We start from the raw sequence: 26911 nt of genomic DNA on the forward strand, positions 1-26911 counted from the left end.
TTCCATAGTGACTACACCATCCAATGTTTCTTTATGCAAATACAAGTAAGTACGAATATATATAAAGTTTACACAACATTCAGTATATAATATCCACATTCTATACTCTAGTTTTTAAAGGAACTGCCATACTGTTCTCCATAGTGGCTGTATCAATTTACATTCCCACCAACAGTGCAGGAGGGTTCCCTTGTCTCCACACCCTCTCCAGCATTTATTTGTAGACATTTTGATGACAGCCATTCTGACTGGTGTGAGGTGATTCCTCACTGTAGTTTTGATCTGCATTTCTCTAATAACCAAGATTCTTCTTAGTTGGCAAGAATTATTGTGTTTTTTTATTATCTATTTTCACAGTTTTCCTAGTAAGTGTTGAGATTTGTACTGAAATTTTCTATCCTTTAGCCCTCTTTAATGGGAATTGGGTTTGATCTTGAGTGTGTGGTTTTATGTTTTCATGAGACTTGTAGGAAGCTGGGATAGTCCTAGTGGTTAAGTTTATGAAACCACAAGCCTAGCTTGTCACTTACTAGCTGGGTGACTAAGTGACTTTATTTCTCTGGATCTTCAATTCCCATCTGTACGACCAGGTATCTCAAGGGATATTTGTGAAGAGTGAAAATTCTAATTTATGTGAGTCACTTAAAACAGTGCCAGGAAAATCATTCAGTTCGGGTCAGCTTTTGTTATTCTACTCGTGTTATGTTTTGAATAGAAGCAAAGATGACTTTCATTTCACTGAGAGGGAAACTGAAAGCAAATTCAGCACAATAGCCAGTGTATGCTTAATGATTACCAAGCCTGCAGTGAGAAATATGACTTAGTCAAAAGTATTTTATAACCTTACCATGGCCTGGCTCAATTAAGAAATACTTTTGTTTTGTTTTTTCTAGATCACATGTGTATGAAGAAACGAAAATCAAATCAGTTTCCATTTCAAATCAAATATCAAATATGATTATGACAAATACGTCATAAAGGGTAAACACACAGACTTTTGAAGCCAAACATTTTAAGGTTTGAATCTTTGGTCAGCCAGTATTGTTTAATTCGGGGTAACTTTCTTTACCTGCCTGATTTTGCTAACACACCTGGGAAATATGGGTATTAATGTCTATTTCACCCAGGGCATTTTAAGGATCAAATGACATGAAGTTTATTAAGCACTGAAAGTAGAGTTAGACATAATCAGTTAGAAATATCTAGCATGTATATAACATTATGTACCAGGCACTGGCCTATATTTTGCAGGCACTAACTTATTTTACAGCTGGGGAAACTTATGTCACACAGGGAGTGAAGATTTGAATCAGGACTTAAACACTTGCAATACTGCTCAATAATTGATAATTACTATCACATTATTTTATTATTACTTCTTTTTTTTTTTTTTTTTTTTTTTTTTGCGGTATGCGGGCCTCTCACTGTTGTGGCCTCTCCCGTTGCGGAGCACAGGCTCCGGACGCGCAGGCTCAGCGGCCATGGCTCACGGGCCCAGCCGCTCCGCAGCATGTGGGATCCTCCCGGACTGGGGCACGAACCCGTGTCCCCTACATCAGCAGGCGGACTCTCAACCACTGCACCACCAGGGAAGCCCTATTATTACTTCTTAAGTCTGTTCTATCCAGGCCAGTTTCTTTTATATTCATTCATTTGTTTATTCATTCACTTACTCACTCATTCACTCAAGGATTCTTTCTTTCCTTCCTTTCTTCTTTTCCTCAACCATGGTTTATTGAGAAGCTCCTATGTATCAGATAAAATATTAATAAATATGAATAAAATAAATAAGTCCAAGTCCCTTCTGGCAAAGAGCTCACAAAAGTCAACGTCACTTTGATATCCTCTGAACATATGCTTATTCACTCAAAACCTTTCTTCCTCCATGCATCCAAGAGTAAGGCTCAAGAGAAGTAGACTTTCTTATTCAAAGTCATGGCTGACAAAGGCCAGGGAGGGATTTCTTCTCCCAACTGCTCAAGATGGGTGTGGGCTGGAGGGAGGTCAAGGCAGCCCCTTCTTGGTCTCTACCTCTCAGGAGTCAGCCATCTCTAAAGACATCTAAATGCAAACAGGTAACAGCCAAATGTCACTACCATTTTTCATTAGCCACAGGGACTTTTTTCTTTAAAGACTTGCACATCCCCAGAGTACTCCCTGCTCCCTGATGTGGACCATCCTGCAGTAACATCAAACAGCGGCTGCCACACACCAGCAGATCGCAGAATCGGTTCAGTTACTTGCAATCTTCATATTATTACTTTGGTAAGTCTTTTTCTGAAGCATCTTGTGCATAAAGAAAAGTGCACAATTCATACACATACAGCAGAACAAATTTTGGACCGAATGAGCACACATGTGTAACAACCATCTTGATCAAGAAACAGAACTTTGCTCAGACCTTCACGTGTCCAGTACCTTCCCCCAGGCCCTAAACCCTACCTCTGCCCCAAAGATAACCATGTCCTGTTTTCTAAAACCATCCTCTAGGTTTGCCTGCTTTTGAAGTTCCTGTGGATATAATCACACCTTATGTACTGTTTTCTGTATAGCTTCTTTCACTCAATGTTATATTTGTAGATTTACCCATTTTGTTGTGTCTACCAGTACTTTGTTCATTTTCATAACCATCTAGGATTTTATTGTTGGAATATACCACAATCCATTTAATCGCTCAATTATAATGAGCATTTGGACTATTTTGCTATTAGGCTATGAATTTTCTTGTACACGTCGTTTGGTCAACATAAGTATGCATCTGTGTTGGGTATACACCCAGCAACGGGATCACTGGTTCCTAAAAAATATACGTATAGGGCTTCCCTGGTGGCGCAGTGGTTGAGAGTCTGCCTGCCGATGCAGGGGACATGGGTTTGTGCCCCGGTCCGGGAATATCCTACATGCTGCGGAGCGGCTGGGCCTGTGAGCCATGGCCCCTGAGCCTGCGCATCCGGAGCCTGTGCTCCGCAACGGGAGAGGCCACGACAGTGAGAGGCCCGCATATCGAAAAAAAAAAAAAAAAAAATATATATATATATATACACATATATACTCCCCTTTAGTACATAATTCCATAGAGTTTTCCAGAGTGCTGGCCCGATTTACACTCCGACCAGAGTAATGTAAGTATAGCTCCACATCTTTCTTCTCACTTGGTGTTGTCACTGTAAGATGCTTGTTTTATCTGGTTTAATTTTAGCATCTCAGTGGCTGTGGAGTGGTGTCTTGTGGTTTTACTTTCCAGTTTCCTGATGACTAATGATGTTAAGCATCTTTTTAATATATTTATTAGCTATTTGGATATTCTCCTTTGTGATGTGCCTATTCAAATCCTTTGCCCCTTTTTGTATTGGATTTTCTGCATTTTTATGATTGATTTATAAGAATTCATTGTATAGATGTACTTTCTTAGTTATATGTTTTGCAAATATCTTCTTTAACTCTTTGTCTTTCCTGTTCACTCATTTACTGGTTGTAATTTAATTCATCCAATGAGCGCCATTTCACTAATTTACAGAGTTGTAATTATGTGTGTGAGTGTGTGTATTTAAGTAAATAAAATGGAATATCAAAGCACTTCAAAGTAAGAGTTCCTTGAACTTTTAATTTAATTTCCGTGTGTGTGTGTGTGTGTGTGTGTGTGTGTGTGTGTGTGTGTGTATTGGGTTGTGTTTTAGGAACCTTAAGACCACCCACGTGTTTGCTAATCGGCTATAAGGACTCTTGGGACAGGAACAGGTCACACTCACAGGTGGGCTTTATTCCAGGGAAGAGATGCAGAGCAAGGATAACAGGAAAAAGATGAACATCAGAGGAGTCTGGAGAGACAGGCACAGCTTCTGAGTCCTTCGCCATCTAGGTTGCATAGATAGATGTGCTTTCTTTCTAGAAGCACTCCCACCCTGGGTACAGGAGTGAGATGGCTGGTCAGGGAAGCCCGCTTGGGTCTCAGGTTTGCCATTACGTGGTGGGCTGGACACGTAGGCACATCCAGCTGTGACCAGTCTTGGTCACCTAATCTCAGGACCCCATCTGTGAATGAGGTGCCCATCACCAATCTTGATGTTTGTGCGAAGCAACCCTGACAAGTTGCTGTGGCGTGTCCATTGTTCCTGGTGCAAACACAGAACCATCAACGACTGATATAAAGAAGCTTGTGAGGGCATATTTCTAGGATTTGGCCACGATGAATCATGGTTCCAGGCTCCCAGTAGAGATGCCAGGAGTAAGTATCTGCACCTGCTGTGTTAACTCTCTTCTCACAGGGAGCTGTATAAACTATATTTCTTAGTGAGAAAATCAACTCCACAATATGATAGTGTACCCTTCAAATCAGAAGCCCACAACCCAGGGGTCTGGCCCCCAGAGCGGTTTTATGTGGTGCCAGCTGGTCTCTGGAGGCCAGAGCCTGGCCATGGAAGGGATCCCCAAAAACCAATCTCTTTTTCAAAATAAATGTTATTTTCTCATTTTATTGTTTATTAGTTACAACATTTATATTAGTTAATTCTCCCTTTCTGCTTTCTTTTCCCCAGGAGCAGAATGACTAGAATCTTTCATGTTTTCCTGGTTGACGTTGTTAGTGTTGAAGACTCTGGCTTTTTAAATGAATAAAGTTGTGCTATTCATTCATTCAAGGACCTCTTTCAAGTGTCTTTCCAGGCCCAGCTTCTTTCCTCCACACCCACTGGATAGGTTACTACAGGCAAGTTTATTCAATCTAAACATGCACCCAAGCTGGGTCCATCAGATTCTCTGTCCTGGGAATTTGAAATTGGAGCTCAAAAATATGACAGAGATTTTTTTCACTTCATGAATGAAGACATTGTATCTTCAATCTTCGACTCCCAGTTAACATTGAGCGAGACCAGATCCTGCAGTGTCACTAATTTCACAGTCTTCTGGTAGGGAGGAGGGTGAGTGAAAATGGAGAGGAAAACTTAAATTAAGAGCAGATATGATTGGGGGGGGGGTCATGGAAAAAAGGTCAAGAAAGGCTCATGGGAGGATGCAATCCTGTCCTAAGGAACAAAAAGGACTTTGTTCTTTTCCTATTTTCTTATGTTCCACACAGGTAACAACATCTCTGCTCCCTAAATGTCCAAAAGTCAAATTGCTCACAGAGTATAAAAATGATCCTGTTCTCAAAGAGCTAAAAACATCTTAATCTCAGAATTATTCCTTGCCTATTAACCATACTTCAACCACATATCTGTAATAGTTCATGTCTATCATAAAGGGTTTTCCTTTCAGAATTAAACTTAATCCCACGCTAAATGCACATTTGATTAAATCATAACTATATGCTTTCAGTTTATCTAATGGTTTCCATCTTTGTTTCAATTCTAACTTTTGGGTCTGCTGGACAATCATCTTCAAAGATATCAGTCAATGAGTAAAAACAAAATAAAACACCCAAATAATCTTGTCCATGCTGCTTTACTATACAAAGGCAGCAATACATCTGACGCCGGCTGCTGGCTGATAAGGCGCTTCCAGGCCATCAAGCTGCTGTCTCATTGGACCTGCGTACACGACTTTAATTTGGCGTAAGTCAACTTAGAGGTGCCAGTCTGGGGACACTTCTCAGTTTGAAAGTCAGCAAAAGGAGGGGTTAATTCCAAAAGAGGGGAAAGCGTGTGCAATGCGGGGTGAAAACGCTCCAGCGGCTCCCAGGCCTGGAGTCCGGGCGCGGGCGGGGAGGGCGCTCGGGGCGCAGGGCTGGGGTCGCGAGCGGCCGCGTCTGCGAGGCCCGCAAGGCGAGCCCAGGTGAGGCGTCGGCGGTACCAGAGAGCGAGCAAGAGCCGGTGGTGGCGCAGGTGAGACACACACACACACACACACACACACACACACACACACACTCCCAGGAATTATTCAAACGGGGCCTGGCACCCCGTGCCCGCTCCCCATCGATCGCAGCGCAGGTCCCCATCGGCGGCAGCCTGCGGCCCGGCCCCTGCGGGAATCCCCTCCCGGCGGCTGCCTGCTCCCGGCGCGACCTCGCGGCGAGGCGGAGGCGGAAGCGGAGGCCGGGGAGGGCGCCCCATCCAGGGCCCCGCCCGCTTCCCGCCACCGCCCCCGCCGCCGCCGCCGCCGACCCCGCCGCCGCCGCCGCCGCTGACGCTTCACTTTCGCTTTTCCCCGCGGCGCCGCCCGCCGAGTCCCGGGTTTCGATTTCGAAGCGCGGGGCGGGACCGGGAGGCGCCCATGGTCTTTGGCCGCCGCCCGCGCGCCCCACTGCTGCTCGCGCGTCTCTCGGGGCTGCGGCGCGGGGCCTGCGGTCGGGCCATGGCGCCGCCGCGCTGCTTCGCGCTGGAGCTGCCCGGCTGCACCCTGGCCCATTTCGCAGTGGGCGACGAGGCCCCGGGCGCGCGCCCCGACCCCGGCGTGGCCGCGCTCCTGGGCCCCCCGGGCCGCAGCTACTCTCTGAGCGTGCCGGTGGCCGGGAGCGCGGGCTGCGCGGCCCGGGTGCGCGCGGCCCGGCTGCACCAGCGCTTGCTGCACCAGCTGCGGCGCGGCCCCTTCCGGCGGTGCCAGCTGCGCCGCCTGCTGTGCTACCGCCCGGGCGGCGGGGCGGGGGGCCTGCAGCACGGCTTCCTTCTCCGCGACCCCCGCGACAGCCCCGACACCCGGAGCGCGCTGCTGGCACTGCTGGATGCCTGCCCGGAGGCTCCGCGCCCGCGCCTGGCCGAGTTCTCCGGCGACCCGCTCTGCCGGCTGTGGCAGCTCCCGTGGGAACGGCGGGACGGCCTGGGGTGGCGGCAGCTGGGCCGCGAGCTTGTCGTGCCCGTGCCGGAGCCCGCGCTGCACCCGGTGGTGCTGGACCTGCCTAGCTCCGGGGTCTTCCCCCGCCGGGAGGCCGCCCGCGCCGTTCTGGAGGCGGTAAGAGTTGGATCTCTTCCCAGCGCTCAGGGTGGATCCCCCAGGCCAGGGACGTGGACACCGTGCGCTCTCCGCGGGGCTGGCCTGTCCAGACCTCCCTTTGCCAGGGAGTTGCTTTACTCCCGAGCGCAAATCTGGTGGTGAAGGTCGCCGGTGGGCCAGCCTCTGTTTAGACACCGTGGCTCTTTCCAGATTCTTGCTCGCCAGGGACCCCCAACCCCATGGGGGAAACTGACATCCCAACAGGAGCGGTGCGGCTCCCGCGCTGGCGGTGCCCGAGGTGGGGGAGTTGTGCCGCTGGGTACGGGGGAAAGCAATGCCATCTTGGAAGTGAGGACCCTGTTCCGGGAGGTCGGGGTGTAGAGAAAGGGCGTGAGCTTTGGGGTTTTAAGAAACTTAGATTAAGCGGTGCCTGCTTGCTTACTGGCTGCCACCCAGACACTCGGCTACTCCGTGTTGCTTTGTGCCTTTTCATCTGTAAAATACCTGCCTTGCAGTGTTAGGACAGGGAAGCATCTGACCCACAAGAGGTGCTCGGTGCGGGACAGCTAAGATTCTGCCTGAGCGCAGCCTGGGCAGGTCCCTAGGCTGGACTATGGGTCTTAGATACCTTGTATGAGCCTTGGGATAGTATTTCCGAGTGGTTAAGATTGCAAGACCTGGGTTCGAATCCAAACTCTGGCATGTATTACCTGTGTTACTTTCAGTAAGTTTATTAAACATTCTTCTTTGCCTTGGTTTCCCTGATCCGTAGATGGGGTTAATAACGGTAGCACACTCACAGGGTTCTCTTCAACAGGGGCCAAGTTAATACTGTGAAAGCACTTAGACTGTTGCCTGGCTCAGAGTAAGCACGTAAGAAGAAAATACATGTCTGGGCCTCTCTGTAGAGGTGCTGTGAGTACACGTGAGGTCATGCACAGTTCAAAACCTGGAATCTCCCGGAGACGCCGCCCTGCCCGCTTGGTGATTGCAGTGCTTGGCACTCTTCTGAGCCCCCAAGAGCTTAGCAAAGGACGGGATGCTGATTGCTTTCTTTGGAGCCTACAGTGTGGCTGATTTCCCACATTTGTGACACACAGGGCCCACGGTTCCACTGTCACTACGTGACACTGCTTTGCAATTATACATCTTTTCTGCCCTTCCTCCTCTGGGGGAAGCTGGTCAATGAGAGTTGCAGGCTGGGTGGTCCCGACAGTTATGGCCTTTTTGAGCCTCAGCTACGCGGGACAAAATAAAGCAAGGCAGCCCTTGCTCAGGTTCAAAATACTTCACATTTTGGCGTGGTGCCAAATATAGCTCATGCCTTGTTAGCATTGTGCCGTCTTCTTCTCAGCAATTAGATGTGGCTTCTGCCAGGGCCCCGTTGCTTTGCTGCTGATGCACGGACATTCTTTTACAGTGTACATCCTTCATTCCTGAAGCCCGGGCTGTGCTGGACCTGGTTGACCAGTGCCCAGAGCAGGTCCAGAAGGGAAAGTTCCCCGTTATTGTCATTGAAGGCCTGGATGCCACAGGTAAGAGAATATTACCTTCTAGTTACAGGCAATGAGTTGTAGGAATAGACAATTCTTGACACACAAAACTTTATACAGGGTTCAATTCATAAGCCTCCTGTGAGCCTCTGTCGTGTGCCAGGCATGGAGCAAGGCTGGCCTGGGACACAAAGATGGATAACTTCCGTTATCCATCCCCGTAAGGTGGGGGGAGCCTCAGGTGCTCCGGTGAACATGGGAGGGCACTGGGTACAGCCTCGGTGTGGGAGATGAGGGGCGGTCACGGTCCGGGAGACTTTGGAAGGATGCATCCTGGACTGGGCTTTCAGTAGGACAAGAATTGGTCGGGTGAGGAAGGCGGGAGAGAGCCTCCAGACAGAAGGAACAGCAGGGTGAAGCTGGGGACCCGAACCAGCCTGGTGTGTCCAGGAACTGCAGGCAGTTCAGAGGCCCCTGTGGAAACAAAGTGTGGAAGAGCTAGGGAGCGGAGGGCAGAAGCCTTTGGAGCTGCCAGATAGGCATCAGAATACAGTGGACGTGCCCACACTTAGTCCAACACACGACAGCAGGAAAAGGGTGGCTCCAAGGGCCACAGGGAATACCCAAGGACAGGGTGGATCTGAGAGAACCACAGGGTCACGGGGTTCCCCGTGAGTCTCCTTCCTGAGTCAGGTGAGGTGTGGTGGGAGGAGTGAGTTCCTGGAAGCTGATAGCAGAGTTTATCATTAGTTTGTAAACGGGATGACCATTTGTTTTTTACTTTCAAGCATTCTCACACCAAACAGGAATCCTGAATTCCCAAGGATTGGCAACTTTTTGTAAAGAATTGTATTATTTAATCAACTCCTTCTGGTAACAGGGGGAAAGAATGTCTTTGCTCTGACATCAATGTTCACTTTTGGGAGTGATACCGTGGCTGTGGTTGAGATGTGCTGCATTTTGTATCCGACCTGCAGGTAAAACCACTGTGACCCAGTCAGTTTCAGATTCACTCAAGGCTGTTCTCTTGAAGTCACCACCCTCTTGCATCAGCCAGTGGAGGAAAATCTTTGATGATGAACCAACTATCATTAGAAGAGCTTTTTACTCTTTGGGCAATTATATCGTGGCTTCTGAAATAGCTAAAGAATCTGCCAAATCGCCTGTGATTGTAGACAGGTGGGTATGAAGACGCGTTGAATTCGGCATTTTCCTCCTAACATATGAGTAGTGTGTGTGTGTGTGTGTGTGTGTGTGTGTGTGTGTGTGTGCGTACATATACATGCAAGTACACAATAGTGTTTAAGACAAAGTGTATTATGATAATAACAGGAATGATGTCTATGATTTCTTAATCACTTACACCACTGGCTGGCATTTTGTTAAAGACATTATACATACTATACTAACATCTGGAACGACTACTACATAGATACTAAAATTACTGGTGAGAAACACAGGTCTTAGAAAAGTTAAGTAACTTGCCAAAGTGACAGAGCTAGAAACAGCATATGGGGGATATTAACAAAAGTCTCTGCTTCACAAATCAAGCTTTCAGTGGTTCATTTGTTTATTGGCTTATTCAACAAGCATATATTGGGCATCTACCATTTGCCAAAGACAGTTCTCAGTTTAGAGGATTCGGTGGTAAAGGAGCTAGGCAGTGCCCTGCTTTCATGGAGCAAACATTCTGTTGAAGGAGAAGGTAATGATCAAGCATATAGATACATAAGGTAATATCAGAGAGTGATAAATACTATAAAGAGGAGAGATCAAGGTCGTGTGGTGGAGGATGGCTAACCCCCCACTAGATGTGACTTAGGAAGGCCTGCCTGAGGGGGTACCAGTGGTCTGAGCTCTGAATGACCAAAGAGAGACACACCTGAAAATCCTGGAGTAAAAGCTTTGTGGGAGAGGGTTCAGCAAAAGCAAAGTGTAGAGACGGGAAGACGCGAACACATTCCAGGTCTAGAAACAGGCCATCGTGAGGAAAACATGTGGGCGAGGGGCTGAGTGCAGAGGGGGGCCTTTGGGAGGTTTCATATAATGGAGTGACAGAAGCTGAGTTGTATTTTGAAATTTCATATATAAGAAGTAGCTTAAAAGTGCTACAAAAATGGACAAAGGGAACGGCAGGCAAGTCCTACTAGGAATGGAAATTCAAACGAGGATGAGAGCCCGTTTTACTCTCATCACGTTGGTGAGAACTCATTAGAAAAGTCTGATAGCCCAGAGTTGGAGATGATGTGGATTGATAGAAACTCACATGGTGCTGGTGGGAGTGGGCACCTGTAGGGTGTCTTGGGGAGCAATTTGAGAAGATTGCTTCCACTTCCTGAAGAAATACAGTTTGTTTCAGCTTTGTTCATAATATTAAAAAACTTGAAAAACCAAAGGCATCAGCAGAAGAAAGGGTAAATTAATACTGGCATATATTTATGAAATGGAGCACTGAACAGCCATATGCTCTCATAGGATGCATCAGTGTGCCTAAGTTACAAAACTATAATTTCAAATGAAAGAAATCAACTTGCAGAAAGATATTCAGTAGAACACATGCAAAAGAATATAAAACATAATACCAAAAAAGGGATGGAAGGATGTTGAACACCAAATTTAGGAGAGTGCTGTCCCCTGGGAAAGAGAGAGAAATGCAGTTGGTGGGGAGTACCAAAGGGCTTCAGTTGCAGCTGAATTCGTCCTTAACATGACTCCAGTGTACATCTTGTTCTTGCTGCAATTTGACTTATTTTTGGAAAGATGAGCAGTTGCACTGAAGCCTGACAAGTGTTCAGGGAAGAGCACTAATTATAAATGGAAATCTCAAGGAATTTTAAAAAGTGAACATGTTCAAGTACATCCTGCACCCAGGTCGTGACTTAGAACCTTACTCCACCCTGTAAGTTCCTTCCCTCCCAGTCACGACCCATCCTCCCGCCCGTGGGAACCATGACCCTGACTCCGTCACCGTCACCGAAGGTTAGTTCTGCGTGTTCTTGAACTGTCTCTACAAGCAGCTAGACATTGACTGCTGTTTGCATCTGCCTTCCTTCACGCCACCTGTGAGAATCGTCCCTGTTGCCGTGACCATTCTTTTACACAACTTTGGTGCCCACGTGTGTTACCAAACCAGGTTCGACGTTCCCCAAGCCAAACACTGAGACTCTTGTTTGCAGCAGAGAAAGGGTTCATTCATAAGGCCGCCAAGCAAGGGGACGGCAGAGCACATCTCAAATCTGCCTTCCCCAAAGCAAGGGGCTTGATATTTATGGGACGAAGAAGCAGAGTGGTCTGAGACGTGGGAAGCCTGGGGAAAGGTGACTGGACCTAAGAAAAAGTGTGTGGTGGTGAGTGGCGGTGGGGAAGATGAAAACCGTACAAAGTAGTTAGAAGGCCTTTGCTGTCGTCTAAGCTATAATGCCAGTGGGTACTCTTAACTTTGGGGATGGCAAGATAGTGATTTCAAAGTTGGCAAGTTACAAGGAATCCTAGACAAGGGTAAGGCATTGCTTTCCTTTGTGGGACTTCTTCACCTGTGGGATCCACCCTATTGTTAAAGTCCTTGGATTTACCATATTGAGATATATATATATATATATATATATATATATATATATATATATATATATATGTAGTTAGTTAGTCTTTCTTTATTTCAAGGAGATAGACTAGGCTTTTCCTAATAAAGTGTGACTTCATAAGGCACATTACTTCCTAGGATATCCAAAAATCCTGGAGCAGCACGGGTTTCTGCATGTAGGTAGACACTTATTCTCTGCATCCTAATCTGTTCAAAGATGATATTCTTTATCCCTTCCCTGCTGGCCAGAATTTGAAAAAAGAATAGATATATGTATAACTGAATCACCATGCTGTACACTTGAAACTAACACAACGTTATTCATCAACTATACTCCAATACAGACTAAAAATTAAAAGACTTGTGGTGAATATCCAATGAGTTGATGAAGGTGGACGTGCTTTGAAAACAGCACATTGCTATAAAAATATAAAGCATTATTTTATAAGTGATGTATAATGTGTCAACAAATTGCATTTGATTTGAGCTAATGTGGTTTCCCTGATGGCAGCAATGGAGAATACTAAATAATGAGTCTGAAATTGATGGCCAGAGGGTATGATTATTTAAAATGAGCAGCAGTGTTGTCAGTGAGAGAACTCTGGCTTTGCAGAACAGGGCTCCCATTCTTCCCTGATTTTTCTTCTTTATGTCTGTGAATTGTCTGCAATTTTGTTTCTTTAAAGAGATAATGCTAGATCACCTTGTCAGATGAGAAGAAAAGAGCAGTTATTTGTTGTCTGGATGGGTTTTGTTCATGTTTAAAGATTTTAAGGAAATCCATTTTAGACAACACCATCATCTAGCTGAAAAAAGAAGGGAGATGGAGTAATTTTTGATGGTGACTGCAGTTAAGGTTGGCAACTTAATCACCCTCATTACCTTTAAAAAATCTATTCTTGCTGATGGTTTTTCTACAGTAAAGAAGGCTTTTTACATTTAGATGATATCAGCCTCTGTATTCATAGCTAAGTATTTAATTCAGTGAACACGGAGCATGTGCAAAATGCAGTGCAAATTGTAGTTTTGTTGCCAAGAAGAAGAAAACCTGGACCTGCTTGGGTTTATTCGGCTTGGGAGACAAGATGTATCTGGTGGAGAAGGTGAAAGTACAAGTTTGTGAGTGATTAAAAGTCTGGTAAGTGAAACATAGGAATGGCCCCAGGCAGAATTCAAGGTGCTAGCGGCTACACTGGCCACGCTTTTAGAGGTGGAAAAGGGCTTTGAAGAATGAATGACATTAGAATTGATCAGCCCCCAAATTAATTTTTTACCTTTGTTCTTTTCAGTATTCTCTGTATTGTATTATCATAATTTGAAATCTTACAGCTTTAGTGTCCAATAAGAATTAAATATTGCCTTATAATGACAGTGTGATACATTTCTTTTTTGAATTTTATTTTATTTATCTTTTTATACAGCAGGTTCTTATTAGTTATTCATTTTATACATATTAGTGTATATATGTCAATCCCAATCTCCCAATTCAAGTGTGATACATTTTTAAAAAGCACTTGACTATTTTTGTAAAAACTATGGGAGGAAAACAAAGCTCTCATGATTTTCATTTTCCAGAAGAGGAAATTGAGACTTAACCAATGTACACAAAGCAAGTAGGTGGCAGAGAGTAAAACAATCCACAGCTGGGATAACACTCTGCATTTATTTTTTAGATAAAGGACCAGGATGTCCTTTTCACTGTGAAAAGCAGTTCAAATCTAAAGTGATTAAGAATTTAGGACTTTAAAACAGTACAGGCAGTAAATGGAAAATACAGACAAGGATGGGGTCTTGGGTGCCTCTCGACATTGGGATGTTTATAGTTGTTTCATAAATGTTTTTGTAGGTGTTAGTCCTTTGATACTGGATTTGGAGTTTTGCATTTCGTCACTTAAAATTGGCATATGACATGAACAGGGCAAGAGTATAATAAACTATGCCAATCAATAAAATAATTCTAATTCATTTACTCCTACATCCAAAAAACATTATTACTTGCATACCTATTGTGTGCCAGATGCTGGTGTCAGATTTTGGAATACAGAGATGACTAAAAAATGAATTCTAATGGAGGAGATGAAAGAGGGAAACTTGTACACAACTGGCTCTAATTTAGAATAAGTCCTTCAGTGGAGCTGAGTATGAAGGACATTGAGAGCCCAGAGGAGGAAACAGTGAATTCTGCTGGGGGCTCCCTCTGCATGGCCTGTCGAAGGAAGAAGAGGCACTTTGCTGCCTGAGACCCTCATTCCAGCCGGAGGAAAAGTGTGAAGACAGACCCCCATGGAAGAGCGTGCCTGGGTCCACACTGGGAAGAGGCTTGTGTCTTAGATGGAGGCTGAATGTTTTCTGGCAGGTGGTAGAAAGCCATTGGGCTTTTTTTTTTTTTTTTTTTTTTTTGCGGTGTGCGGACCTCTCACTGTTGTGGCCCCTCCCGTTGCGGAGCACAGGCTCCAGACGCGCAGGCTCTGTGGCCATGGCTCACGGGCCCAGCCGCTCCACAGCATGTGGGATCTTCCCGGACCGGGGCACGAACCCGTGTCCTCTGCATTGGCAGGTGGACTCTCAACCACTGCGCCACCAGCGAAGCCCCATTGGGCTTTTTGAAAGAGCGGGCTGATTTGATTTTCCTTGATGGTTGTGATTTTCCTCTCTTCAAAGCATTTTTTAAGATCAGCCGGTCAAGAGTGACCGCTGTCACTCAGGGAGGACATTCACAGAGTTTCAGAGATTTTATCTGGGTTTATTTCTCTTTCTGATCCATACAGTTGCAGTTGGATGACTGGAGAGCTGGGAAAGACAAAGGCCTCCTATCCAGGGTTCCTAGAATGCAGATTTCATCAGCAAGTCCAATTTTTTTATTTTTCATTTATTTATTTTAAAAATTGAAGTCAATTTACAAGGTTGTGTTAATTTTTGCCGTACAGCAAAGTGATGCAGTTATACATATATATATATTTACATTCTTTTTTTATATTCTTTTCCATGATGGTTTATCACAGGATATTGAATATAATTCCCTTGCTCTACAGTAGAATCTTGTCGTTTATCCACCCTATATATAATAGTTTGCATCTGCTAATCCCAAACTCCCACTCCATCCCTCCCCAACTCCACCCCCTTGGCAACCACTAGTCAGTTCTCTGTGTCTTTGAGTCTGTTTCTGTTTCATAGACAGGTTCATTTGTGTCATATTTTAGATTCCACGTATAAGTGATATCATATGGTATTTGTCTTTCTGACTTACTTCACTTAGTATGATAATCGCTAGTTGCATCCATGTAGCTGCAAATGGCATTATTTCATTCTTTTTTATGGCTGAGTAGTATTCCATTGTATATATGTACCACATCTTCTTTATCCATTCCTCTGTTGTTGGATGTTTAGGTTGTTTCCATTTCTTGTCAGAAAGTTCAGTTTTTGTGTGTGTGTGTTACGCAGGCCTCTCACTGTTGTGGCCTCTCCCGTCGCGGAGCACAGGCTCCGGACGCACAGGCTCAGCGGCCATGGCTCACGGGCCCAGCTGCTCTGTGGCATGTGGGATCTTCCCGGACTGGGGCACGAACCAGTGTCCCCTGCATCAGCAGGCGGACTCTAAACCACTGCACCACCAGGGAAGCCCAGCAAGTTCAGTTTTAAAACATTGTAGGAACTGAGTGGGCCTGCAGATTTTTGTTTGGCCAAGATACAGCATTAAATACCAGTGGACTACCGAACAAATCTACCATCCCATGCCAACCTGCCATCACAAAAGAAAGCATCCTGCAAGGCCAAGGCAACAGAGTAGTCTCACAATACATGCAGTTTTAACTGAGTAAATGGAGCTCTGGGTGGTGTGCACTGGATTCTTATTGTGGTTGTTGATTTTAACTTATTTTTACATTTTATAAATACTTTAAAAAATAAGATTATTTTTACCTCTTTAATGTGTACAGTACTAGGACAAGTTCAGCAGAGCCGTCTCTGGTTTCAACGTCCTCAGCAGCTGGTTTTCAGGTGCTCCCTTGACTTCCTCTGCGGACGGGGAACTCACTACCGCTTTCCTTCTCAGGTACTGGCACAGCACGGCCACCTACGCCATAGCCACTGAGGTAAGTGGGGGTCTCCAGCACCTGCCTCCTGCCCATCACCCTATATACCAGTGGCCCAGGGACCTGCTCAAGCCCGACCTGGTCCTGTTGCTCACCGTGAGTCCCGAGGAGAGGATGCAGAGGATCGAGGGCCGGGGCATGGAGAGGACCAAGGAGGAGGCTGAACTGGAGGCCAACAGCATATTTCGTCAAAAGTAGGTATCCCGATGCCGTGTGAGGGGCAGGGGTCCCTGGCTGTGGCGACGATCCAGAAACTGCACTGACTCTGGCAAAGTGGAGGACATGACACGGTTCCCATTTTCCAAACCTGAGAGGCAGTATCCTCCAAGTTAGATTCACTCCTTTCAATGGGATTGTTCCATGGGGCCACTGCGTGGTGGCTTTATAGCCACAGGATATCTGACTGGGTATCAGCCCTCCGTCCTAGCCTTTCTAGTCCTGGCTGTGCCAGCACCAGCGTGAACCTGAGTGAGACAACACGCTTTTCTGGGTCATCGTAACAGAATGGTCACAAGCACGGTCTGACGGCCTCACAGTGACTTTCACCCATTGGGGGCTCACTGTGTGTCAGGCATTTTACTTCTGATGCTCTGTAACCCTTGCAAGGGCAATGTTAGCTGTACTTCACAGTTTATAAAACTGAGGCTCAAAGATTAAGTGATTTGTCTATAACTTGCGTATCTACTGAGTAGTAGAACTGGGTTTTAATTCAAGACCTTTCTGATTTTAAGGCAGTGCTTTGATTTTCATTAGAAAGCTATGAACACAATAGCAGGAGTGTCCGGACCATCTTACTGCTTCACTGCTGACTAAATTACTTCTGTAGGACTGGTTTGAAAAGCCAAAACAGAATTGTTTATATAAGTAAACACTGATAGCACTGTTATCCTAACTTAATGCTGTTATAACATAAATAATTAACCACTCAGCTGTGTGCAGAGAAACCATGTCAAAGGATTGACTGGTTGGTATTAATTCAGTTCAACTTCACGGCAAACTTGCAAGGAAGGCATTATTTCCGTCCTCGCTTCACAGATGAGGAGACTGAGGCACAGGTGGGAAAGAAATGTGGCATGTTCTCCTACCTGGTAGGTGGTGAGGCAGAGCTATGGCCCCAGACCATTGTCGACTAAAAAATACTCACAGCCTAAAAGTTGAGAGTTATGTTTTATTTGGCGGGAATTTTTAGGACTTCAAGCCCGGGAGGCAGCATCTCAAGTAACCCTGAGAGAACTGCTCCCAGGAGGTGACAGGAGAGCTAGGACACATGAGAGTTTTGCAACAAAGGACAGGTAGTCTGAACGTCAGAAGATTACTGTTAACTAAAGAAAACCAGATAAGTGAAGTTAAGGAATTTAGCGTTTTTCTGTGTATGGGAAAATAGAAGAGTCTGGGGTCACTGAAATCATTCCTTTGAAAGCACCTCAGTTATCTGGGGCCAGTATCCTGTGCTTTCCCATCCTGAGTTTCCTCAGGGCTCACCAGCTCACCAGCCGTGGTGGCTGCAATCGCCGATGACTGGGACATCCTTTGTTTACTGATAATGGTGGGAAATATTCCACTTCTCACCATCTACTCTGAGCACTTTTTTAAAAAAAATAATTTTTATTGGAGTATAGTTGATTGACAATGTTGTGTTAGTTTCTGCTGTACAGCAAACGGAATCAGTTATGCATAAACAGACACCCACGCTTTTTTAGATTCTGTTCCCATATAGGTCATTACAGAGCATTGAGTAGAGTTCCCTGTGCTATACAGTAGGCTCTTATTAATTATCTGTTTTATATATAGTAGTGTGTATATGTCACTCCCAATCTCCCAGTTTATCCCTCCCACCCCGTACCCACTGGTAACTATAAGTTTCTTTTCTACATCTGTGAGTCTATTTCTGTTTTGTAAGTAGGTTCATTTGTACCATTTTTTTTTTTAGATTCCACATAGAAGCAATATCATATGGTATTTGTCTTTTTCTGTCTGACTTACTTCCCTCAGTGTAACCATGTCGCTGCAAATGGCATTATTTCGTTCTTTTATATGGCTGAGTCCGGGTGCTTGTTTTAACTGCAGAGCTCTAGAGCTTTGGTCGTATAATCTGAAACCATGCACCTCAGATTGGGATTTGAACCCAAGAGGCTGGGACTCGAACCCAGCCAAAACCCACAGTCTCCAACTGAGATCACACACCTGATTTCAGGACTTAATGAAGCTCAGGTTCTTGATGTCTCATCACAGAAAGAATTCAGTGACAGAGTGATAGGTAAGAAGTGGATTTATTTAGAGAGAAACACACTCCACAGTCAAACTGTGGGCCATCTCAGAAGGTGAGAAAGGCACCAGGATATGGGGTTGTCAGTTTTTATAGGGGTGGGTAATTTCATAGGCTAATGGATGGGAGGAGTATTCCAGCTATTTCAGGAGGGGGCGGGGATTTCCAGGAGCGGGGCCACCACCTGCTTTTTGATCCTTATGGTAGACTTTGGAACTGTCATGGCGCCTGTGGGTGTGTCATTTAGCCTGCTGATTTGTCACAGTAAGCGTATACTGAGGTCCAGTGGAACTTGACTTGTCTGCCGTCTTGGGCCCATTTGGTTCTAATCAGTTTATGTCATGTCCTCGGGCTATGTCATTCTTTCAAAGGCTGTGCCCTGCCCACTTCCCTCCTGTTTCAAATCAGCCCCGGCTATTCTGTACACACCAAGGCTAGCTAAGACTGGAAGGAGAGGTAGAATTCTAGTGTGATTGTAGAAGACTCCTAAGTGAAAACAATGTATATGCCAAGAACCTCTGGCTTGTGTGAAATCCTTCAGGGCACAGACTCTGGAGGAATTTGCCATTGGGCAACTTAGTTAATCTCTTTGAGCCTTTGCTCCTTTCTCTGCAAAATGGGGGTGGATGACATTGATTCTCCTCCTGAAGTTACTCTGAATATGAAATGAGAAGACCATGCAGGATGCTAATGCTTGGCAGATAAAAGGTTTTGAGTAAATGCAAGCTATTAAATATTATTATTAATTTCTCATTTATGAAACTAAATGTATCGGATGTCTCCTGTATGCAAAGCGAGTTGCCTGGGGTCGGAAGTGCGATAAACCAGATGGGGACCTGGCTTCAAGCTGTCTATATTATGGTAGGAAAATAACATTTGCGTAAAGAGCCGTGTTAACAAATGGGCCAACTCTTTTCATTCTGCCTATCTCCAGGGTAGAAGTGTCCTACCAGCGGATGGAGAACCCTGGCTGCCACGTGGTTGATGCCAGCCCTTCAAGAGAAAGGGTCCTCCAGATGGTGTTAAGCGAGATCCAAAATAATTGCAATTAATTGTAGTTCCTCTGGGCCAGGAGACACATTTTACTAGATGTGATGTTGTTTGATACATCTAAGCCCACGACTGGTTATGCAGTTTTCCCAGATTCCAGTTGCATGAGCTTGTCGTGTGGCAGAAGGTGGGACATTTCGATTTTACCTGAACCACTGTTCTCACTTCTGCCCGATGACCCATCGGGACTGAGACTGGGCACATTCCAGTGAGAGACCGTGATCGCTTTCTGCCAAGTATAACAAACGTTTTCTTGGAACAGATTTTCAACTACACCCCTACCAAATCCTTCCAAGGTTTGTCTCCCCTAGAAAGCATGAGGTGGACAGAAGCAACCGAGAAGACCTTCCAGATCAACAGAAGCTCCTCCAGCCTCTCCTGCGCCTGCACTGCCGGCTCCCGGGTGAGATCTTGGGGATGTGCTCGGAGCTGGTTTCCTCCCAGTCTAGCCACACTCCGTCTTTGTGAGCTCAGCCCCGATTCTTAGAGCCAGCCACTCCCGAAGAACGTGTCTGTGTATCCCGGCTGTCGGAAGACCCTCCCACGGACCCATCTTGTGGGTGGGGGACACTGACCAAGAAGGCATCTGACTTCTGTCTGAGGCTTGCGGCCCCTGAGAGGCCAATGCTCTGAATACAAATACACCAACAGTCCTTGGATTCTATCCTGCTTGTTTACTTTCCTCTTCTTTCCTCTGAAAACATGGCTTTGGAGAGAATGAGTGTTTTGCACTGAAGTAGATGCATTAAACTTTGCGAATCCAGCAACGTACTTATACTGCTGTTTATGTCTTGTTTGTCCTCAGTGTAGGGGCTGTGCTTTACTAATCAGAATTGAAGACAAGAAGCTGAACGCAATGCTTGTTGTGTATTTGCATCAGACGGGTTTAATTTATCTTACTGAGTAAGCAGAGTGGATCCTGGAATGGGATTTCTCAGTGAATTATCTTGCACTTGAATGTCTTATGGTTACACATGAAATCAGTGTTGCGATCTGTTTGGCTAGAAAAAAAAAAAGAGCTGAGAAAAGAGGAAACTTAATAGTTACGGGGCCTTGGATGAGTCATTTAGCATCATGTAATTTGATCTAAAAAGTGATAGCGATTCTTCATTTGTCTTAAGGAGTTGACTGAACCAGGTGATTACTTAAAATTCCTTCCAGTTCTAAGATAGATTGAATCTGTGAATTATTTTAGGGAAATGTGTAAAGAAGACATTTCCCCACAATAATTAAATTTATGGCATTAACAGGTTTATCACATGGACTCTTAAATGATAAGGTTTCTATTAACTCTATCATATTATTTTTCAAAACAACTATAGGTGGTTTATACATAATATATGTACCTATGTAAAGATGTACTTTCAGTTGAAAATATTTTTTAAAGCTGATAAATTGTGTTTGGGTTCTTTAAGATGTGATATCTAATTATGCTCTTGGTGTTATTCACTTTAAACACTTGGAAAAGTTTATGCTGGCAGCCTAGAAACACAAACATTTAATGCTTTCTTTATGTCTCTTGCCAATGAATAAACTTGCTGTGATTTTCTAACCTATGCTGTTGTCACAGTGTGTGTTGGTTTTCCTGAAGGGGCTCCCCCCATGAGGCTTTTGTACAGGAGGGGATACGGGGTTAAAGAAGTGAAAAGGTGTGAATTTGTGGTCAAAGTGCTTTCAGAGGAAGAGGCGGGCATTTTTGTTTTGTTTTAAACGTCATTTCAAGAAAGTGCAATTCCTTCCTCATTGCAGGTATTAAAGGGATTTTCTTCCCTAATCCAATAAGAAAGAATTCTTCATACACTTGCGCTCTCTATACACTGTAATACGTATAAGATTACTGAGTATGAGAACAGACAGCGCCTCCTACCCAGAAAGCGATGACAAGGCATCATTTGCTTGGCTTTGTTTCATTACCAGGTTTGTTTCTGTTCCTGTAATAGACCTTTAGTGTCCCAAATATTTATTCTTCATCTTTTCCACAGCAATAGAACTTTGAGCCCGACACGTGGCTGCCAAGAATTATGAGTACATTTCCAAGGCTGCCTTACAGCTGGAGTGGCCAAGTGGCCACTTACAGGTTCTTCCTGTGAGCAGAAGGGACATCAGGAATGTCAGGGGGAGGGTGTCCCTCTCTCCTTTTAACCTGCTTGGTATTCAGCGATGGTGGTGAGGCATTTGGGGACCGAGTAATGAGGGTGACACTATGCAGATGGAGAATGGGGACGGCCTTCACTTAGGAAACGTCAATAAGGAATGGGTATGGAAGTGTCTGGAGTTCCATCCTAGAGGGCGTGTCCACCTGGGGACACAGCTTCTGTGTACAAAGCTCAATATCCACCTTCTCCGTTTGCTTCCCCTTTCAGTGGCAGGTGTCTGGGTTTTTTGCTCATTTTGTTTGCTACATTTTCTACAGTACAATCCCCCTTTTTGCTGACTCTTCGCTCTGTGAAATGTCTCTCTTTTCTAGAAGCAGTTGTGAAGCATCTTAAAAATGTTTAGACCCTGGTATCTTTTTGGAATATATACCGAGGAAATGATCAGTGATGCACATAGAAATGTTTTATCATATCTGCATAATGTCCTTTATAGTGTGCAGACATATAGACCTTGTTTTGATGCCGTTTGCCTTACTGAGCTTCACAGTACAGTTATTTACAAATTGAAAGTTGGAGGCAACCCTGTGTTGAGCAAATCCATCGGCACCATTTTTTCCCACAGAATTTGCTCACTTTGTGTCTCTGTGTCACGTTTTGGTAATTCTCACAGTCCGTCAAACTTTTTCATTATTATTGTATTTGTTTTGGTGATCTGTAATCAGTGCTCTTTGAGGTTATTATTGTCATTGTTTTGGGATGCCACAAACCACACCCACATAAGACAGTGAACTTAATCAGTAAATGTTGTGTCTGATGTGATTACTCCACTCACTGGCCTTTCCCTCATCTCTCTCCCTTTCCTTGGGCCTCCCTATTGCCTGAGACACAAAATTATTGAAATCAGGCCAATTAATAACCTTGCAGTGGCCTCTAAGTGTTCAAGTGAAAGGAAGAGTTGCATGTCTCTCACTTCAAATCAAAATTTAGAAAGGATGAAGCTTAGTGAGGAAGCCATGTCAAAAGGCCAAGATAGGTCAAAAACTAGGCCTCTTGTACCAAACAGCCAAGTTATGAATGCAAAAAAAGAGAAGTTCTTGAAGGAAATTAAAAGTGCTACTCCAGTGGATACATGAAGGAGAAGAAAGCAAAACAGCTGTCTTGCTGCTACGGAGACAGTGTGAGCGGTCTGGATGGAAGATCAAACCAGCCACAACATTCCCTTGAACCAAAGCCTAATCCAGAGGAAGGCCCTAACTCTCTTCAATTCTATGAAGGCTGAGAGAGACGAGGAAGCTGCAGAAGAACATTTTGAAGCTAGCAGAGGTTGGTTCATGAGGTTTAAGGAAAGAAGCCATGTCTGCATAACAACAAAGTGCAAAGTGAAGCAGCAAGTGCTGATGTAGAACTGCAGCAAGTTATCCAGATTTAACTAAGATAATTAATGACAGTGGCTATATGAAACAACAGATCTTCAATGTAGATGAGACAGCCTTCTATTGAAAGAAGATGTCATCTGGGATTTTCATAGCTGGAGAGGAGAAGTCAATGCCTGGCTTCAAAACTCCAAAGGACAGGCTGACTCTTTTTAGGGGCTCATGCAGTTGGTGACTTGAAGTTGAAGCCAATATTTATTTACCACTCTGAAAATCCCAGGGCCCTTAAGAATTATGCTAAATCTATTCTGCCTGTGCTCTGTAAATGGAACAACAAAGCCTGGATGACAGATCATCTGTTTACTGAATATTTTAAGCCTACTGTTGAGATCTACTACTCAGGAAAAATCTTTCAAAATATTACCGCTGGGAATTCCCTGGCAGTCCAGTGGTTAAGACTTGGTGCTTTCACGGCTGTGGGCCCAGGTTCAGTCCCTGGTCGGGGAACTACGATCCCATAAGCCATGTGGCTTGGCCAAAAAAAATAAAATAACATAAAATAAAATAATTTATACTCATTGACAGTAAATCTGGTTATCCAAAGAGCTCTGATGGAGCTGTACAATGAAACGAATGTTGTTGTCATGCCTGCTAACACAAAATCCATTCTGCAGCCCATGGATCAAGGAGACTTTCAAGTTTTATTATTTATTTATTTTTTAATATCTTTATTGGAATATAATTGCTTTACAATGGTGTGTTAGTTTCTGCTTTACAACAAAGTGAATCAGTTATACATATACATCTGTCCCCATATCTCTTCCCTCTTGCGTCTCCCTCCCACCTTCCCTACCCCACCCCTCTAGGTGGTCACAAAGCACCGAGCTGATCTCCCTGTGCTGTGTGGCTGCTTCCCACTAGCTGTCTATTTTACATTTGGTGGTGTATAGATGTCCATGCCACTCTCTCACTTCGTCCCAGCTTGCCCTGCCCCCTCCCCGTGTCCTCAAGTCCATGCTCTAGTAGGTCTGCCTCTTTATTCCAGTCTTGCCCCCAGGCTCTTCATGACCATTTTTTTTTTTAGATTCCTTATATATGTGTTAGGATACGGTATTTGTTTTTCTCTTTCTGACTCACTTCACTCTGTATGACTGACTCTAGGTCCATCGACCTGACTACAAATAACTCAATTTCGTTTCTTTTATGGCTGAGTAATGTTCCATTGTGTGTATGTGCCACATCAAAAATATGGAACGCTTCACGAATGTGCGTGTCATCCTTGCGCAGGGGCCATGCTAATCTTCTCCGTATCGTTCCAATTTTAGTATATGTGTTGCCAAAGCGAGCACAAGTCTTATTATTTAAGGAATACATTTCAAAAGGCTATAGTTGCCATAGACAGTGATTTCTCTGATGGATCTGGGCAAAGTAAACTGAAAACCTTCTGGAAAGAACTCACCATTCTCGATGCCATTAAGAACATTCATGAGTAACGGGAAGAGGCCAAAACACCCACATTCACAGGGGTTTGGAAGAAGTTGGTTCCAACCTGCATGGATGTCTTTGAGGGGTTTAGAACGTCAGAGGGGGAAGCATCTTAGGATGTGGTGGACACAGCAAGAGAACTAGAATTAGAAGTGGGGCCTGAGGATGGGTCTGAATTACTGCAATCTCATGGTAAAACTTGAGTAGGTGAAGAGCTACTTCTATTGGTGGGCAAAGAAAGTGTTTTTTTGAGATGGACTCTACTCCTGGTGAAGATGCTGTGAAGACTGTTGAAACTACAACAAAAGGTTTAGAATATTACATGGACTTAGCTGATAAAGCAGTGACAGTGTTGGAGAGCATTGACTCCAATCTTGAAAGAAGTTCTCTTGTGGGTATAATGCTATTGAACAGAATTGCATGCTACAGAGAAATGGTTCATGAAAGGAAGAGTCAATCCATGCAGCAATCTTCATTCTTGTCTCATTTTAAGAAATTTCTGCAGCCACCCCAGCCTTCAGCAAACACCACCCTGATCAGTCAGCACACCAGCGTGGAGGTAGGACCCTCCACCAGCAAAAAATTAGACTCACTGAAGGCTCAAATGAGGGTTAACATTTTTAGCAATAAAGCTCTTTAAAATTAAGGTCTGTATATTGCTTTTTCAGATAGAATTCTATTGCACACTTAACAAACTACAACATAGTATAAACACACTTTTATATGTCCTGGGAAACCGAACAATTTATGTAACTGGCTTTATTGTGATACTCACTTATTTGAGTCTGCAATATCTCCGAGGTGTGCGTGTATGCATAATGTGTGCTTAGGTATAATATGTACTGATTAAATACATTTGGGTAAATCCTTTTAATGAAATGCTAAGCGGAATGCACCTGAGAAGGTGTAAATTATCAAAAATACTTTTCTCTCAGTGATAGCCAGTGATTTAAATTTCAGCAACAACTGAGGATATAGCTAAAACCCTTTAACCAACACAAGTTTGGCTGATTCAGATGGAAACTCCACATAGAGCAGAAGTATGGCTTCAGGTATGCTGGGAGACAGGGTCTTTTATGTCTTTGGTTTGTTTCACATTCAAGCTGTTCTTTTTCTTTGAATTTTGAACGCAGAGGTCAGGCACTACACTATGCCTCACATGGGCCCATATATCCACTCATTTAATCTTCAGGCTTCTGTAAATGCAGCTTTGTTCATATACTTGTTTTCTTAGTATGAACAGGGAGAGCAGAAATCGATGTTGGCCTTTTTTTTTTTTTCCCCAGGAAGGTTTTTTTTTTTCCTTTTCTCTCACTTTAAAAGCATAGGAATTTCAAGAAACTCATTCAGCCTACAGCTGCAATCTACAACTAGGAAGAAACACTGTCCCTTTATATTGCCTATAAATAATCTGGTCTTTCTCTTGAGCAGCCTAACTGGTCCCTAGACACAAAAATATTTAGTCCTATCAGGTTTAAGCCTTAATATCATTTGATCTTTTAACAGGCCCTTTAGGTGATGCCTGCTCTTTTTTAGAGAGATCAGGATCTCAGATTTCTCAGTCTTCAAAGGCCATGCTGGCCTCTCCCCAGAATGGCATCTGCCTGGGGCCAAAAGTGTCAATTTAGGCAACCTTGGGGCTGAGCGGAGGGTGGGTCTATGGTCACATTATCCTCTCTCTAACTGGATGTGAATTGCCCCGCCCACGTAGGCAATTGAAATTTGTTTCTTGTGGCTGTTTCTGTCGAACTTGACCTCGGGTCTCCTTGGTGCTGGGATCTCTTGAGTGTCATCCTTCCATGCAGGCCCACCCACAGTCCCCCTCCAGCTCTAGTTTCATGGGCATTGGACCCACCCCCGGGGACCACATACTCTGAGGGCGTATTCAAATGTCCCGGAACAGAGAACAGTCAAGAAAGTAGATGTTAAGACCTCCTCTGCTTAATCATTCTGCCCAGTCTGGTTTAACCTGACCTTGTTCCAGGTTAGTTCAGAGGAGACGGATGCTCCCCATGTCCCCCGCACCGAGCTGTGGCTCTGTGTTAAAGCCTGGAAACAGGAAACTGGGGGACACGCACCTCACCATCTCACACTTCAGTTTTTTCCCCTTAGAAAGCAAATAGAATCTTCCATCTGCCCACTGGGTTCTGAATTTCACAACAGTGTAATTTGATGTGGGTCTGTTTTCATCCATTTTCACTGGGCCCTTGATAGGTCTGGTAACTCAAGTCGTTGAATTCTTGGAAATTTTCTTGGCTTGTTTCTTTGACGAATTCCACTCCTCACTTTTTTTCTTTTCTCTCTGTATTGTCTGCTATTCAGATGTTGGACATATTGGACTGGTTTTCCAATTTTCTTGTCTTTTCTCTCACATATTTCCTTTTTATACCTTTACTACATTTTATAATATTTTTTCAACTTTGTGTTTTCAACTTGTTTTTCAACTCTTTTACGAAGACTTTCATTTCTGCTCTCGTTTCTAAGTTCTAAAAGCTTCCACTCTCTCCCATTTTTTCTTTCTTCCTTTCTTTCTCTTGTTATCTAAATATTCTTTTTTTTTTTTTTTTTTTTTGGTACGCGGGCCTCTCACTGTTGTGGGCTGTCCTGTTG

General features: G+C 44.4%; 1 protein-coding gene and 1 non-coding gene across 2 annotated transcripts; one reads left to right on the plus strand and one right to left on the minus strand.

The window, feature by feature from the left end:
* Window positions 1-6091: 6091 nt before the first annotated feature.
* Window positions 6092-20903, plus strand: CMPK2 (cytidine/uridine monophosphate kinase 2). Its single transcript, XM_060027153.1, has 5 exons — window positions 6092-6885; window positions 8288-8402; window positions 9338-9539; window positions 15992-16225; window positions 19232-20903. Exons 1-5 carry the CDS (start codon window positions 6211-6213, stop codon window positions 19347-19349), a joined length of 1344 nt encoding a protein of 447 aa, XP_059883136.1. The 5' UTR covers window positions 6092-6210; the 3' UTR covers window positions 19350-20903.
* Window positions 20904-24058: 3155 nt separating this feature from the next.
* LOC132435666 (U6 spliceosomal RNA) lies at window positions 24059-24165 on the minus strand. The gene has a single exon (XR_009521609.1). It is a non-coding gene; the product is annotated as a U6 spliceosomal RNA (small nuclear RNA).
* Between the last annotated feature and the right edge of the window lie 2746 nt (window positions 24166-26911).

This window comes from Delphinus delphis, chromosome 12 (genome assembly GCF_949987515.2).
Source record: "Delphinus delphis chromosome 12, mDelDel1.2, whole genome shotgun sequence".
Classification (NCBI taxonomy): Eukaryota; Metazoa; Chordata; class Mammalia; order Artiodactyla; family Delphinidae; genus Delphinus; species Delphinus delphis.

What these genes read in the sequence shown, in the direction of transcription:
- CMPK2 (XM_060027153.1), top strand. Translation starts at nt 6,211, where the DNA reads ATGGTCTTTGGCCGCCGCCCGCGCGCCCCACTGCTGCTCGCGCGTCTC. An exon ending in TCGCCTGTGATTGTAGACAG is followed by an intron (nt 9,540 to 15,991) that starts GTGGGTATGAAG and finishes TTTCCTTCTCAG; the next exon opens with GTACTGGCACAGCACGGCCA. An exon ending in AACAGCATATTTCGTCAAAA is followed by an intron (nt 16,226 to 19,231) that starts GTAGGTATCCCG and finishes GCCTATCTCCAG; the next exon opens with GGTAGAAGTGTCCTACCAGC.